This window comes from Leuciscus leuciscus, assembly GCF_965113295.1.
Source record: "Leuciscus leuciscus genome assembly, chromosome: 9".
Classification (NCBI taxonomy): Eukaryota; Metazoa; Chordata; class Actinopteri; order Cypriniformes; family Leuciscidae; genus Leuciscus; species Leuciscus leuciscus.
In genome coordinates this window covers 18071193-18087543 of record NC_138733.1, presented here as the reverse complement: position 1 = coordinate 18087543, position 16351 = coordinate 18071193, and the positions used below count along the sequence as shown (strand labels likewise).

The 16351-nt window shown below is 35.9% G+C and overlaps 2 protein-coding genes across 2 annotated transcripts in view; both read left to right on the top strand.

Moving 5' to 3' along the window:
- Positions 1 to 8105, top strand: part of exoc3l2b (exocyst complex component 3-like 2b) — a 26227-nt gene extending 18122 nt beyond the window's left edge. Inside the window, 8 exon segments of the mRNA XM_082179349.1 lie at positions 205 to 252; positions 254 to 306; positions 999 to 1112; positions 1849 to 1984; positions 2469 to 2591; positions 3050 to 3205; positions 4431 to 4552; positions 6359 to 8105. Of these exon segments, the coding sequence (XP_082035475.1) occupies positions 205 to 252; positions 254 to 306; positions 999 to 1112; positions 1849 to 1984; positions 2469 to 2591; positions 3050 to 3205; positions 4431 to 4552; positions 6359 to 6638 (1032 nt within the window). The 3' untranslated portion in view covers positions 6639 to 8105.
- A 3192-nt stretch (positions 8106 to 11297) lies between these two features.
- Positions 11298 to 16351, top strand: part of med13b (mediator complex subunit 13b) — a 30384-nt gene continuing 25330 nt past the window's right edge. The window contains exons 1-2 of the mRNA XM_082179412.1: positions 11298 to 11995; positions 14299 to 14533. Of these exons, the coding sequence (XP_082035538.1) occupies positions 11927 to 11995; positions 14299 to 14533 (304 nt within the window). The 5' untranslated portion in view covers positions 11298 to 11926. The remainder of the gene's footprint in view (positions 11996 to 14298; positions 14534 to 16351) is intronic.

Genomic DNA, 16351 nt, shown 5'->3' with positions numbered 1-16351 from the left:
ATTGTTTTTGTAGGCTCTGTATTGCACTCTAGTGGTCATAAAGAGTATTAAGGAAAATAGTCAGTCACTTTAGTTAGTTGCTGAAGTAGTAAGAGCATTGAGCAAAATATTTCAAGACTAAATTGAGGAATTAAAATGATTTTGTAACCGTTTTTAATACACAAAATTCACTTAATAACATATTTTCTTACATTTGCCTTATAGAGGCTCCAGGAGGACCTTGAGAGATCTGCAGCCGTAAACAGACATTTGGGGCTCACGGGTTGCTCAATGCAGTCTCAACGGACTGGCAGATTTCCTGTACAGGTGGGAAAATAATACATGAAAAGTGACACTATTATTCAAATGATAGGAGTGAGTAAGATTTTATTTTTTTATTTTTTTATAAATACTATTACTCAGAAAGGATACATTCAGTTGATCAAAAATTGACAGTAAAGACATTTATGATGCCAAAGATTTCTACTTCAAATAAATGATGTTCTTTTGAACTTTCTTGTTATCAAAGAATCATGAAAAACAATTATCACAATTTCCACAAAAATATAAGAAGCACAACTGTTTTCAACATTGATAAAAACAATAAGAAATGTTTCTTGAGCAAATCAGCATATTAGAATGATTTCTGAAGGATCATGTGACACTGAAGACTGGAGAAATGATGCTGAAAATTCAGCTATGCATCACAGGAATACATTTGTTTAAAATATATTCAAATAGAAAAAAGTTCTTTTAAATTGTAATAATATTTCCCAATATTTCTGTTTTACTGTATTTTTGATCAAATAAATGCATCCTTGTTGAGCATAAGGGTTTCTTTCAAAAATATCAACTTTAAACGGTTGTGTATGTTGGGCTCTATATGGGTTTCCAAATTACGAGCCTAAATTACAACCCATGTATGTCCTAAATGCTTAAAAATGCTTTTTTTTTTTATATAGAAAATGTGTAATAATAACCACATACCATCCTTAAGTACTTTGTTTTGTGATGCATAGTTTTCAGAGAAAGGTGGAGATGTTCCATGAGATGCTAGTGAGCAGCTTTGGAGAAAATGAAGATGGTTATATTGCTAAAACCATCGCCCTTGTCAACTGCAGTCCACCGTTTAGGTTGGCTCCCTCGAAATCCTTCATTTATTCATGATGTTTTGTTTGTTTTAAGTGCTGGGTAGATTACTTACAAACTGTAGTCGGTTACTGATTCCAAAGTACATGACAACAATTGTAGTTAGTAACATAATCCATTACATTACACATTTAAGGTAATATAATCTGCTTTTAGATTACTTTTTACCTAACTCGTTTATCACATTGATATGAATAGGATAAAATTTTAACATATTGATATAAAACTACAAAGAGAAAGAAAATATATTCCTTTCTTTATCAACCACATGAAGTGCATTAAATATTACCTTACATCAGGGTCTGAGGTTCGTGGTGGAACTGTAAGGGGTTTGTGAGTTTAATGAAAAGCTATTAAGAAATGAAATCATAAAAATGAAAAATAGATGATTTTAAAATGAAAAACTATCAGAATAATATGCTTACCAAAAAGAAAAATACTTACTAAAAATATTTTTTGTGTACCTGCATGTTATGTGACCATTAACCGACATCAGAGAATCATGTATTCTGTATTTCATGTAATCATTATTGTTATTATTATTTTTATATTATTGACCCAACTTAGTAACTTAAAATCTCAGGGGGTTCTTCAGTTAAATATATTAGGTCAAAGAGGTTCAGCTGACAAAAAAGTTGGGGAATCCCTGCATTGCATGTAAATAATGTTTTAATGTGTTTGAAAGACAAAAGCCTTAACAATATAAATTGGTGTGTTTAGGAGCTTTGTGGAGCGTTGCAGCCAGTGTGACCCCTCGACCAGCGAGGACTCGATTCGTAGAGCAAACACCGCTCTGGACAGGATAGTCAACTTGACTGTGAGAGTGCTGAACGACAGACTTTTTGAGCATATCAGGGTGAGGCTGCCACAGATCACCCCACACTTCCTCACATAGACATGTTTGTGGCGCAGGCACGCACGCACATATTTTTCAAATACCTTATGTTCATCGTGTACCTCTGTCCAGGAATATAAAGAATATCTTATCAGCATTTCCCCTATGGGTTGTTCTCAAGGATGTTGTTTTGCACAGCTACTCTATCTCTGAGACACTAAAATAGCAGCACTATGTGAAAAACCCTAGTGAATTGGATGTTTTTGGCCTGACGCCGAACAGTATTCAGTGTTTGCTGTACAGACTGGCATTACCAGCTCTCATGGGCCACATAGTTTTGCTGCATCCTTTTTTACCATGATGGTGGTTTAACAGGAAGTTAGCTGTACTATCTTGACTCTAAATATGAAAGCCCTCACATCCTGATGAAGACAAATATAGTACATTCCAGTGTGTACTGTGTATGTCATTTCTAATCCAGTGCTTTCTGTCTCATTGCACATAGCCCTTCTTTGATAAGCTGATTAAACGGAAATGGTTGAGCAACACTGAGCCTTTTGAGCAAATTCAGACACTTATAAGAGATCACTTCAAGAAGTTCCGCAGGATGGACAATCCACCTTACGAGGTAAACTAAGATGTCAATACTGTCAATTCTTTCCCTCAAACCTGCCAGATCATTATAAATTATGTTTAACAGAGTGTGTTTCTACTGCTTTTTTAGCCACTTTTTTATCTTTATTCCTCATATCTACATGGCTCTTTGAAAATCTGATTTCTCAATCAAAGATTTGTGTGCAAATGAATGGAAAATGACTGCTAATATCAATATAGCTCTCTCAACTTTTTGTTTTTACATAAAATAATTTCATCTCAAATACATTTTTATTACCAATTATGTTTTGTTTTTTTTGTGTAGCCATATAATAGGGTGGATGATGCACAGTGAGCCAGTTATTATCCCAAAATAAACCCCTTCAGGTTGAAACAAGACCCAATTTATGTCATGAATGTCCTTTTTTGGGGGTTTTTGAGCTAAAAAACCAACTGAGTGTACTTTATCTCTTATTTACTTTGTCCTCTAAGGTCCTGGTGGTGGAGGTTCACCGGCGCGTAATGACTGAATATGTGCGGGCCATCATGAGGGGCAGAATCATCTGCACATCACTTAAAATGAGGAAGAGAATGGCAGGCCGCCTCCGTGATGAAGGAAAGCACCTAAAAGCTCTCTTCAAAGAATTGGTGAGTCACTTCTCTGGATATATATATCATATAACATAAGTAACTAATAACTAATATACACAGTATATATACATAGGCTGTGTATACAGTACAAACTACACTATATATGGGTGTGTGTGTGTGTGTGTGTGTGTGTGTGTGTGTGTGTGTGTGTGTGTGTGTGTGTGTGTGTGTGTGTGTGTGTGTGTGTGTGTGTGTGTGTGTGTGTGTGTGTGTGTGTGTGTGTGTGTGTGTGTGTGTGTGTGTGTGTGTGTGTGTGTGTGTGTGTGTATGCATGCATGTGATAGTAGCAATTTAATAGTGGCAAATCAGTAAAGTTGGTTTAGTTAATTTTCCTTTGATAGAATAAAAAGTGCTAGTATGAAGATTTAATGCAGCACAACTCATATGTTACTGTAACATAAAAAAAAAGTGTAGACCTTACTGGTTATTTGGAGATTAATTTTCAGTACTTTTATTAATAATTTTATTTGATATATATTATTTTTTTTGCATGAAAAACTCATTCCCCAGATTAATCACACTTGGCAAAATGTCATGTCCTGTTTTTAGCTAGTTGCTAAGTATCTTTTAATCACCCCAAAATTATCTACAGCCGACAACTTTCAAACAAAAGAGACGTTTTGAAGAATGGGCATTTCTGGAGTGGAGGCAGATGGCCAAACAGGCCCTTGGCTCCAAAGGGCATCTCTATGACCCACCCAAACGCTCCTTTCCCCTGTGCAGCGTCCGCCCCTTTCTCCAGTTAAAACATCCGTTTGTCACCTCGGTGGACAACAGGATGCCCTTGTTTATGAAAGAATATACAGGCCTGGGCCTTTGAAGTCATGACTTGCCTTTAAGGTTAAACTGAGAGTCAGGAAGAACTGCCTTGGTGTAACGGGCATACAGATATATACTCGCAATCGGAACAACATGTGCTCCTACACTTAATCCTCTAGGTTTTTGTTTTTCCAGACACAAGGGTAAAAATAGCCTTTTCTGATTGTACGTCGGAGTTGTTAGGGCCCTGTGATCTTTGGCTGTCTGTCAGAAGTCATTGTACATTGTATTTTTTGGAAAATGCAGCACATTTATGGGAGTCTTAGTTTGAGTACCAGGCAGTTGTTTTTTAATCTGAGCGTTCATCTACGCGTTCCAGTGGCGGATGGGTCTCGGCATTGAAGGATTTAGCTATCTGATTTTGACCGATCTGATTTTATCTTGCTTGTTTGCCCCCATCCAGGAATCGTCCGCCTCATGGCTCGACAGTGCTATTCCTCACCTATCGGAGATCATTCTCTTGGAGGACACTCCCTCCATCCAAATGGAAGTTGGCATGCTGGTACGGGAATTCCCTGACATACGGTGAGTGTCTTAAGGGGCAGTGTGTCGCTACGCCGGGACACCTTGTAGCCCCTGATATGATCGAGGTCAAAAAGCAGAGAGCTCAGGTCATCGACAAATATGGTCATTCTGTTTGACAGTGAAAGAGGGGCTTGTAAAAGCAAACAAGACCTTTGCGGTTTCCTGATTTTTATGGGAGACTGTTTGGTTATCCTAGATTCGCATGAAAGGTGTACAGTTGTCCAGCTCTGGATCCTCACAAAGACAAAGCAAAAACACAGGCATCCTGCCAGGGCCTGACCCAAAGCTCCATGGTTTAATCTAGAGAGGGCAGTTGCCTAATCAAGAGTTCTGCCGAATCCAGAGGAAGTTCTCTTCTGTGGAATGTGTGCTAAATAAAGCTTGAAACTTCAGATATATGACCTAGATGTGCTGTGGGCTCCATTGTTTAGGATTAGCAACACCTTTGGGTTTTAAACTGATGAACACTCGGAATCTCTCCCATATACCAGCCATATCCTCGCACATTTTATGATCTAGGAAACTTTAAATGAACAGGAGCCAACTCTGGGAAGGTTAAATGAGGATTCTTTGAACCCTGGCAATGCTACGGACATTATAGCATATCATAATAATTCCCATTATATTATATTTATATTCCATTTCTCTTTTTTTCTTTCTTTTTTTCATCACTTATACATTAATGAAAGAATAAAAATAATAATAAAAATTATATATATATAGATATATAGATATAGATATATATAGATATATATATATATATTTATTAGGGGTGGAACGGTACACAGAAGTCACGGTTCGGTTCATACCTCGGTTCAGACATCATGGTTCTGTACAAGTTCGGTACAATGGAGGGAAAAGCAAAACAAAAATGCAGAAGGCTTGTGCATGTCTCAGGCTGTACCACCAAAGGAAAATAAATTACTTCAGCCTTAATTGTATTTTTTAAATAAGTTTTATTAATAAAGTAAAGGCATAGAACCAGTTTATTTGTAGTGCACTGACAATAGTTTTATATAATAAGTTTATTAATTAAATTAATAAAAAGACAAAAAGACCTTGAGATATGTTTGGTAATTGTACCTGAATGAATTGAACATTTATTTGCTACATTTCAGATTAATATATTTGGTTTCCTTAAAATTTTAATTAACAGTAACTTAAACACTTTGCAGTTTGAATGATGTCCTGTATAAACAAAATGACGGAGTATGTTTTTATGTTTCCACTGTTCGATCGCGCCTGCGCCTCACAAATATAATTAAGCACTTTGCGACTTTTCAATCCTCTCTCTCTCTCTCAGCATTGCAATCTTTACATCACAGCCTGCTTCAGAGCTAAGGCGGATATCTAACAGTAGTTCCGTATTACATTAATTAATTTGCACGCGAGTTTTATTTATTTTTGTACCGTGTACGCCTGTACCGTTTCGGTTCAATACGAATACATGTACTGTTCCACCCCTAATATTTATATATATATAAAAAGTTTGATGTTGGTTAAAACATTTTTAATGTACTTGTTTAAATAATTTAAAATGTGATTTATTCCTGTGATTCAGCATCATTGCTCACACGATCCTTCAGAAATCATTCTAATTTGCTGATTTGGGGTGCAAGAAATATTTAATTATTATTAACTATTGTATGTTGATAAACATCAACACCAGTTGATGTTTATTTAAGTAGTTTAGCCATTCTAAATGTTTCATTGTTATTATGACACTGTGTGTTTATTGCTAATATGACCGTACATCTCATACAGTACATCAATCAAGAGTGAATAAATATTTCCTGTTTTTTGCAGGAGGAAGCACGTCTCTGCCATACTCAATATCCGTGGGATGACCCGACAAACGGAGAGGCAGGAGATCTTGAATATAGTGAAAGACATTGAGAACAGCGACAGCGTCTTGCGGGTGTCCCGTGACAGGGCTCTCTTCGCTGAGGTGCCAGTGACGTCAGAAGTACACTGTCTAAATGTAGGCCTGAGCCGTGTCGCCCTCACCGCCTCGTCCCTCTTCTCCAGCATGCGGTTCCGGCGCAGAAGGACTACAGCTAGGGAAAACCAGGATGACATGCTGTAATCCATATGAAATGGATGCTCGAGTCGCCCAGCACTCACACAGCACTGGAACAATGCCGACAGCACAGCATTTGTTTCTAAAATGTTTGCGTGTGCCATTGTCATGTCATAAGGAGCTAAGTAGAGGCATCTTTCTTACCGATGCTCATGATTGCAGGATCTATGAGAAAATGACAATCCCTACAGCTGTTTTTGCTCAACTAACATTGCAAAGGCTTGTGTGAAATGCAGTGGCACCAAAATATTGTGGCACTTTAGCCACACTTAAAAATGTATGAATGTCTTTGCGTTATATAACAAAATATCAAACCAAGTGGCATTTATTATTTAAAAAAAGATTACGAAAGCACACTTTTCAAGCAAACATTTCACAAACGAAGTTTTAAATGATCCATATTAGATTCACTGTTCAAAATTAAGACAAATCGTATGACAAATCGAACATGTTCGCATAGAATTTCAGAAAGTCATCGCATAAATGTCAAGAAAAGTGTTCATGGAAAAAGTCTAGCATCATTTAATTTCTAATACAATGAAATTCATACATTTTGTGTATCTGAAAATGTCCAAATACTTTTTGGGTCCACTGTATATTTTTTTTCTGGAATTGATATATGTTAGCATTTGAATATATAGTGCAACCATCTCTACGAAATATCTTTTAGAATTGTAAATTGCAGGGGTCACATGAGTGTTTATTGTAAAAATCGTAACTACTGATGAAAACACTGCTTGGTTTTGGGATTTACTATGTTTTCTTAATCATACCATTTATCATTTTGACTTTTGTGACTGTAATTGATACGGATGAAATTGTATTTTTGTTTTAGTTGCACATGACTGAAGACTGATTTTAAGGTACTACGCAATTGCAGTTATCTTTAATCTTTCAATTATTTTTATCATATTTAAGTGGATAATTTAGTGATCCAATCATCTGTTATCTTGTCTTGAAAGATAACTGTATTTTGTGTGAGATTATTCAAATTTACCTGTGAAAGAAATCAAGAGGGACTATTTATGTATTACACAACTTATTTATTGCACCAGTAATTTCATTGCGCTATAATCAATACTGAAAAAAACAACAACCAACCAACCCAAACACACTTTAAAGAAAATGTGAGTAAAATAATTCGTTTTGGGTTTGTTTACCTAAAAAAACTGATGGATAGAACTATTCAAATAACGTTTATGGAGTCTACATTTACCAGTTTCAGTATGTCTTCTAAATATATCATTTTTCATCCAACTTGTCTTTTTAGCAAATGTTTGATGAGTCTGTATATGTCGCTGTGTGAGCACCATGGAAAAGAGATACAGCATTTCAGTTAATTTTAGGGTACTCTGCATGTTGCTACATATGAAAGACTTGTAAACTGATATTTTGGTTATAGGAAGAAATTTTATTTTACAGTGTACATATATTAAATCACATATAATAAATGACGGAGGATCAGACATTTCAGCTTTTGTTTTTTGCTCTTCTTCTTTCTTTTTTTAAATACAGCACTATGAGTCAAATTATCCACTGATAACAACAGTGGGTTACATTAGTCTGTGAGCTTGTGTGTTCCTGTGATTCGCTTGCTTTGACGTCACATCGACCCTCTCACGTCATCATCATCTAGCCTGCGTGTCTTTGGCCGCCGCTGTCCTTGGTGCTGAGCGCTAGTCCAAGCCAAGGCAAAGACGCATGCGCAAGGGCTATAGACACACTAAATATATTTATAACACTGTATCAGTGAAGAGTACAGTGATCAATCATATATATTTGTATTTTTTTTTTTTATTTTTTTTTTTACACCAGCAATTGTCTGCTTTTTTAAACAACATGAAGCACTAGACGATGACCAACACATTTGCCTCCAATTAGGTTTATTTTCAAAAATCTATTTCTGTATAGGCATATATGTACCTCAAAGTCTTGCCATCAATGGTAACCTGTCATTAAACAGCCAGCACATTACTCTTTCAGCTAAAATAAAAATGTAAACAAAGCAACTATTGAACAAAACAATTCATGAGGAAAAATGTAAGAAAAATGTGAATGTTAGTGTACCATTGCTTGGCCAAAACAACAAGCGATTAATGATCGTTAATCCACTCAAGCCCTTATACCCATGAGCAGCATGCCATAATCTGTTATAATTCATATAGACCAATATGTGGAGGACTGTCGTGGAATAAAATGTCATTAGTGATCCGGTAACAGTTCTCCCCTATGGGCTTCTGTGGAGTAGGCTATATCTGGTATGTCGACCTCTGGAGTAGACTGACCATCTTATATGGGGAAAAAAATAGGCCTACTATCATCAGTATTGTTAAAGTTAGCACAGCAGGAACGCATGCGAATAATTTCCACTCGATTTTCGTCTCAGTGATTAAAATGGTGTGGAAAAACCTATCACTGCTGGTGGTCACATTTGCACCACTTTGATTTGACCTAAACAGTAAATTTATCTCAGGCTAAAATTGAAATGTAATTTTTCATAAATTGAACCTATGTTTTCAATTTTGATGGTTTGGGTATTTTACAGCAAGGATATGAATTGGTCAGACTCATTTAAAAATGAAGTTTTTGCATCTGATCGGATAGTCTTAGTACACTAGATGGCGCGCTTCTCAAACAAACAAACAAACAAAGAAAAGACTCTGAAATGATGAAAGAAGGTTGTCAGTGCTGAACCTAATTAAACACAAAAGAGCTCCCTTTGCATGCATATCAAATACACAGCAGGGGTAAACGCGGGAGTAGGTCAACTTAATGAACCCATAATGGGTGTGATAATGCACTCTACAAAAGAATAAAACACTTTAATGATGTTTAATGATGTTTCACATTTAAGCAAAAAGTAGGTTAAACACTTACAGTTATGTGTTAATCTCAAGGTTAAGTCATTTATTTAATTGTATTAATTACATTATAATATTAATATTAATAAAATCTTGTCAACTTTTCACTGCCAGTCAAAACTAATACATTTGAAAAGTATTAAAACGTTTTTCATTTTTTTGAATAAGTGTTAACTCAAAATCATCTGATTTTATTTCAAATTTGCCAGCATTTCAAGCATGAAGTCATTAAATAACAACAATGACAAATGTCTGAAACAATTCATTATTTTACTGGCACATAATTTTATTCATTATTTTTACAAGCCCCAGTTTTCCAGGTATATAGCATAGATGTCTAATTGACATGTATATGTAATAATGTATATTATATATACATGTATTCATCAAACATTTATTCATCAAACTTTTTATTTAAGGAGTCATGAGATTGCTGGTTCATTTCTTGCCAGCACACATATGAGATAAAGTGATGCCTGACATTGACGTAGCAAGCCATATTCACCAAAGCCAAGCCATTTTCATCCAGATGCCATAATACTTCATGCATGATCTCCTTATTCATCCATATATTCAGCCATAGTTGCTATTATTATGATGTCAGCGTCATCGTATGTCCCTGCCCAGCTTCTCTCCTTAATGATTCACATAATTAGTTTCCAAGCTCAAAATGAACATGGCTCGCCAATCAAATATGTTGAGGTAATGACAAGCTGGTAAAACAAGTGAGACCAGATATAGGGCTGATTCATAGTCTCAATCATGTGTTTGGAAAATGTTGTAAACACAATGAAATAGAACATAAAAAGAGAAAATATTGATCTTGTGATCTGAAGGGTTTTATTCTGTCAAATGCCATTTAACAAATTATTTCTGGAATTTCAGAAATAATTCCAAAAATATTACTTTTGACAAAGAAAATAAAATTAGTAACAAAAACTTATTTGTGCATATACCTGCATGATTAGATTTACCATTAGTTACTATTGTCATTCAGAAACATGGATATTTTGCAAATGTTAACAAACTGTTAGCCCTAAATCACTGGACAAAGCAGAAATACATATAGATATAATCATGATATTAGGTATAATTCAAATATGATATTATTGTAGATTGTGATATATGGTAGACTAATATCATGATTATGATAAATAAAATAATATTAGCTTTGTGTGGAAGGGGGCCAGCAATATTTTGTTACTGTTAATGTACCTGTTTCTATTGCAGAAATACTGCAACTTCACGTGACATATTAATGCAAAGATTCTTTAAGCCGTGGGTTTTTAAACTGGGATCCGGGGGGGGGGGCCACGAGGAAGTGCTTTGGGGTCTGTAGAAATGTTAAGAATAAAACAGTGTAGTGAAATATACAAATTAATAATCCTATAAATTACATAGAAATCTATCAAAATAAAAAAATTAAAAATAACATTTATCAGTACAGCACTGTAATGAGTAGAAAAACATAATAATAACTGGCTTAATGGAAATTAAAAAATAAAATAATATTCTAAAATAATCACATTTATAATAATGTTTTTTATATAGTATAAATTGATTCTTTATACCAGAAACTATAATGATGCCTTTTAAGTTTTTTTTATCATTATTTTTTTATTAATGGTGGTCCCTATCATGCGTACGATCATATTTTGGGGGTCCGTTGCATCTAAAATATTTTAAAGCCCTAAAAAGAGTTGACAGCTCTATTGGCGAGTCGACTCCTTCGGAGCTTTTTGGAATCCAGGATCGACTCTTTCCTCTATTGAGTCGCAGCGCTGCCAATCGCAGCCGAGTAGAGTAGACTGGATAGTGTAGTAGAGTTGTGTCCCTGTGGCCGCCATTAAAGGATGCGACCAATGTATTCAAACAAACCAGTGAGACACAGCTGAGCACAGCACAGTCGTGCCTCTTTTAACTGTACTTTTTAATCAGAACGTTTTACTTCCATCGTCAGCTTCTCCGCGAATAGCCGTTGACGGCAGTCCGGCGAAGACTTGGAAAGGAAATAGTGATTTTTAGAGAAATTTAAAGCTGAACTCTTTTGGCTTGAACTGTTTGTTGCTGCCTCGCTTAGCCAGGCTAACCCCAGCTAGCCTGATGCTATGCTAAGCTAAAGGGGGAGGGCTGAATTCACCCCCCTACCCCCTCGGACTTCTGTAATTACATATTATTTGATGTAACAAATCTGGGGGGAGAACAATGTATCATCGCGGATCATGGTAAATGTGCGCAGGAAGTTTTTAGCGCAATTTTTTCTGGTAAGTGAGTAACCTCTAGCGGAGTAATAGCTGAGCTAAGCTAATTAGCTCGCTGGACGCGAACCCGTCCTGCTGATTGTGTCCGAGAGACGGAGACCCGGTCCAAAAGCCATCGCATTATCTGTTCCTGGGATCTGAAAGAGAGGATGGCTCGCCGGGCAGCGCTTTGATGATGAGTTCTTGTTTTGTACCCAACGGGGCGAGCCTGGAGGACTGCCACTCCAATCTATTCTGTCTGGTAAGAGATCAACTGACTGAGGGCCAGAAGCCATTTTTAGCCGGCCAGTCAATCAAATTGAGGCCTGTTGATCTTAATACGAACTAAACCGCTACTGCTGCCGGTTTATAAATATAATATTAGACATGTAGGTTTGTGTTGTGTGAACGGAGGTTGGTGTGTTAGTTACGGCTTTGTTGTGTTATTTAGGTCGTGTTTGCTAACGTTGGTAAACACTTGCTCACCTAACTGGCCGGGACAAGCTGCAAGTTGTTGTTATGAAGTTACTCTGAGGAAAAATACCTTAATGAAGAATGTTTAACATCATCAACAATGCAAAACTTTTGGCCAATTTTGAAATTTTGGCCTATTTTGATTTCATGGCATCTCTTCTTTTAGGCTAGGATAAAGTAAACATCCAAAAATAGCCTACACATTTCAGTGTTTATTTGATCAAGCTTTATGTACAAAACATATTGTTTTCTCAAAATTATTTAGAAATGTCCACTTCATTACAGTGTTACACACCAAACTTTCCAGTTTTGCAGAAGGGTTTATGTATCATTCACCTGGTTTCTATATCATTTTATTCCTAAAAACATTGTTAATTAGTTTTTCTGTATGTTGACAGTGTTTTCTGATTTATGGAGTGATGAAAGAGACTTCTAAAATCTCCTTTGCAACATAAAAACAGAAAATATTTATATAGAAAATCTTTGGTAGATTTAGGACTTTCATCTGTCGAATGTTTTTAATCATGGTTTCATCAATAATATATATATTCTCTATAAATTATTCATTTTGACATTGGAAAATCAAAGTACAGACAATAGTAACATAATTTTTATTTGTGCACTTCTAATAAGAGGGGTTTGCTTAAATGTCATTCACCTGGTTTATATAACATTTTGTTGCCAATTTTTTTCTGGCTATTGACAGTATTTTCAGTGGGGGAAAAAGAGATATCAAATATGTCAGCAAGAATTTTAACCTAACCTTGTTCTGGAAATATATGCACATTAGAGGATATTTACATATATAAACTTAACTATTATAGTATAGTAAATTTGTAATATAAAAATAATTTTAATGTACAGTGATTAATACACTAGGCAAGAATGGTGATGTCTATCAGTTAAAAAAGTTGAGGTAATGTTTCACATCTCATTGTATCCTTCCTGATATTTAGACGGTGTGTGTGAACTGTCAAGAAAAGACATGTTATAATAGCCATTTTAGCATTCTTTGTCTATCTGGTACAAGCTAGTCTAATTATCCGCTTGGTTGAGGACTAGTAAAGCTTGTTGCTCTTTGTATGTGTAATCTGCGGTAATATGAGACCATTTTCTTAGATACACCTACTTAGTTTCTTCAATTTGTGGTTGTAGAGTGATCTGTAAACACAGCCAAGTATTCATGACAAGTTTCCTGTCTGTCAGGCCCCATTTCACTTCCTCCTTGTATCGAAAGCTCATATTTATATGGACATAATGGATAAACTGCTTACATAGCCTAATCCAGGTCAGGCTGTGAACTTGTGTGAATTGACCTTTTATGTAGATTTGAAGTGTTATTCTATAAATGGGTTTACATTTCACAACAAAAAGTACAAAGCAATATGCTTCCTTGGTAAAATTACTATTGGTTTCAGTTTATGTACATCATCAGTGTAACACTTACACATCTGCTAGTTGCCAAGTTTAAAGTCACCATGAAATCAAAATGGACAATTCTTATGTTTTATGCAATGTTGCATTATTTACTATAAATGATTTATCTTTACTCAACATCATTATTTTTCAAGCAAAATGAAACGGGGTGCACACAATATTTTGTGTAAAATTGTAATATGGTTTCCCTTAGATAAAATATGATTTTATTTAATTAAATTTTTTTATGAAGAAAGCTGTTCATCATCAATGGACATGAAATGTCCCTTAAATTGTATAATGACTTTTGGATGAGCATGCATATGAGAGAAGTTTTCAGATACTTATCAAACTGGCCTTTTAGTTAAGCAAAAGTCAAAGTTTTTTTTTGAGCTTAATGCTACAGTGAACTTGAATAGGCCTATATGTTGATTCATGATGCTTTATGGGCATGGCTAGATGGCGTCATCTAGCATTAGTCACAGAGAAACTCTTCTTACATGTCCACATTTATCAAAGTTGCACAATCAGACACTTAGATTGCCAGTTTGGCTGTGTTTTTGCATATGCATGCCTATTAACCCCAGTGGAGTTGTTGCTTTATCACTGGTTGCTGCTAAGCCGTCCCACATGATGGATTTTTCTAACACATTCTCCCTCTCTCTTTGCCTTCAGGCTGACCTCACGGGGATTAAATGGAAGTGTTTTGTATGGCAGGGCCCCACCTCGTCCCCCATCCTCTTCCCGGTGACGGAGGAGGACCCCATCCTGTGCAGCTTCAGTCGCTGCCTGAAGGCAGACGTGCTGAGCGTGTGGCGGAGGCACCAGACCCCGGGCCGGCGGGAGCTCTGGATCTTTTGGTGGGGAGACGACCCCAACTTTGCCGAGCTCGTCCACCATGACCTATCATGTATGTGTGCGTTTGTTAAACTGACACACATCTACCGAACCGTAACGTATGTGCATGCAGAATAAGAAATGCGTGTAGTCAGAGATGACATTTAGCTTGTCAGGGACTTGATTCTGAATTTCTCATGGCAAAATCAGTGGTTAGGTTTTTCTAGACATCAGTCATAGACCAGTTATTTCAGTTGTTGAGGTTTGCTAACTGCATTAATTTCAATTGCGTCAAAACAGAAACATATTGAAAAGTATTGAAGGATTTTAGTATGTCTGCAGCGAGACTGCATGACAAATAAGACCCTACTCCGTATATAAGTAGCTCTTCATATATGGAAGAGGAAACTATGGTTACTAAAGTTAATAATGCTTATTTAGATCGGCTGGCTTGGCTCAGTTCTTTTTGAAGGTGCAACTCAAGTCTAAAGTATAAAACATGTTTCTGATCCACCTTTATTACCATAATAGCTTGATCAATATTTTGTATTGTAAAATTGCTATTTTGATTGATTTGCTCCCTTTTAAAATCTCTCTTTCAACAACAAACACTATTGAGAGGTTCAAGCCAACTGTGCTGAGCTGTTGGCAGGACTCAACAATAACTATGAGCTTTGGGCCGGTAGATGTTACGGTTATGTGACCTATCACACTGTTTCTCAACTACAGTCCTCGGGACCCACCTCCCTGAACGTATTAGATGTCAACCTGTTTAACACGAGTGACACATCTTAAACATTCTGGTAGGTGGATCCTCAGGTTGAGAAACAATGACCTATCAGACCAGGGCTGTTATTACTAGCTAACGTAGGTGATGTTTTGTGATAAATGCAAAAATGACTTGATGATCGACTAAGAAGCATCAAGTAAATAAATCAATGTTTGCCCTTTATGCCATGTTATAGTTGTATAACTTGTATGATTTCCAGCTATTATTGAAAATAAAGCCTAGTAATTTTGTCTAACCTAACATTAAATTAAAAAAATTAATACACTACCATTTAAAAGTTTGGGGTCAGTAAGATTTTTAAAAATGTTTTTGAAAGAAGTATCTTATGCTCACCAAGGAAGTATTTATTTGATCAAAAAAATTAATAATTCAATTGTAATACATTTTGAAATGTAATGTATTCCTGTGATGGCAAAGCTGAATTGTCAGCTTTATTACTCCAGTCTTCTGTGTCATCCTTAAGAAACATTATAATATGCTGATTTGCTTAAGAAACATTTTATTATTATCAATGTTGAAAACTGTTGTGCTACTTAAAGGGTTAGTTCACCCAAAAATGATCCTATAAATTACTCACCATCAAGCCATCCTAGGTGTATATGACTTCTTTCAGCCAAACACAATCAGAGTTATATTAAACAATATCCTGGCTCTTCCAAACTTTATAATGGGAGTGAATAGTAAAAAAAAGCATTTCCATCCCTCATAAAAGTAATCCATACGGCTCCAGGGGGTTAATAAAGGCATTCTGAAGCGAAGCAATGCATTTTTGTAAGAAAAATATCCATAACTATAACTTAATAAACTGTAATCACTAGCTTACAGTAACGGCTGTCCATGCGTTCACGGGGATATTTTATAATATAACTCGGATTGTGTTTGGCTGAAAGAAAGTCATATATGTACACCTAGGCTGACCCCAAATTTTTGAAAGGTAGTGAATATATTTCTGACTGGATAAAATGTTTATAAAAATAAAATGCCCGGCCAATGTTATCACTGGCCATATGTGTGGTCTCCCAAAGTATCTTTCTGTCTGTATTGTATGCATTATGGTTAACTAAAAAGTGATGTTCAGGCATGTGCATGTGTGTATAATAC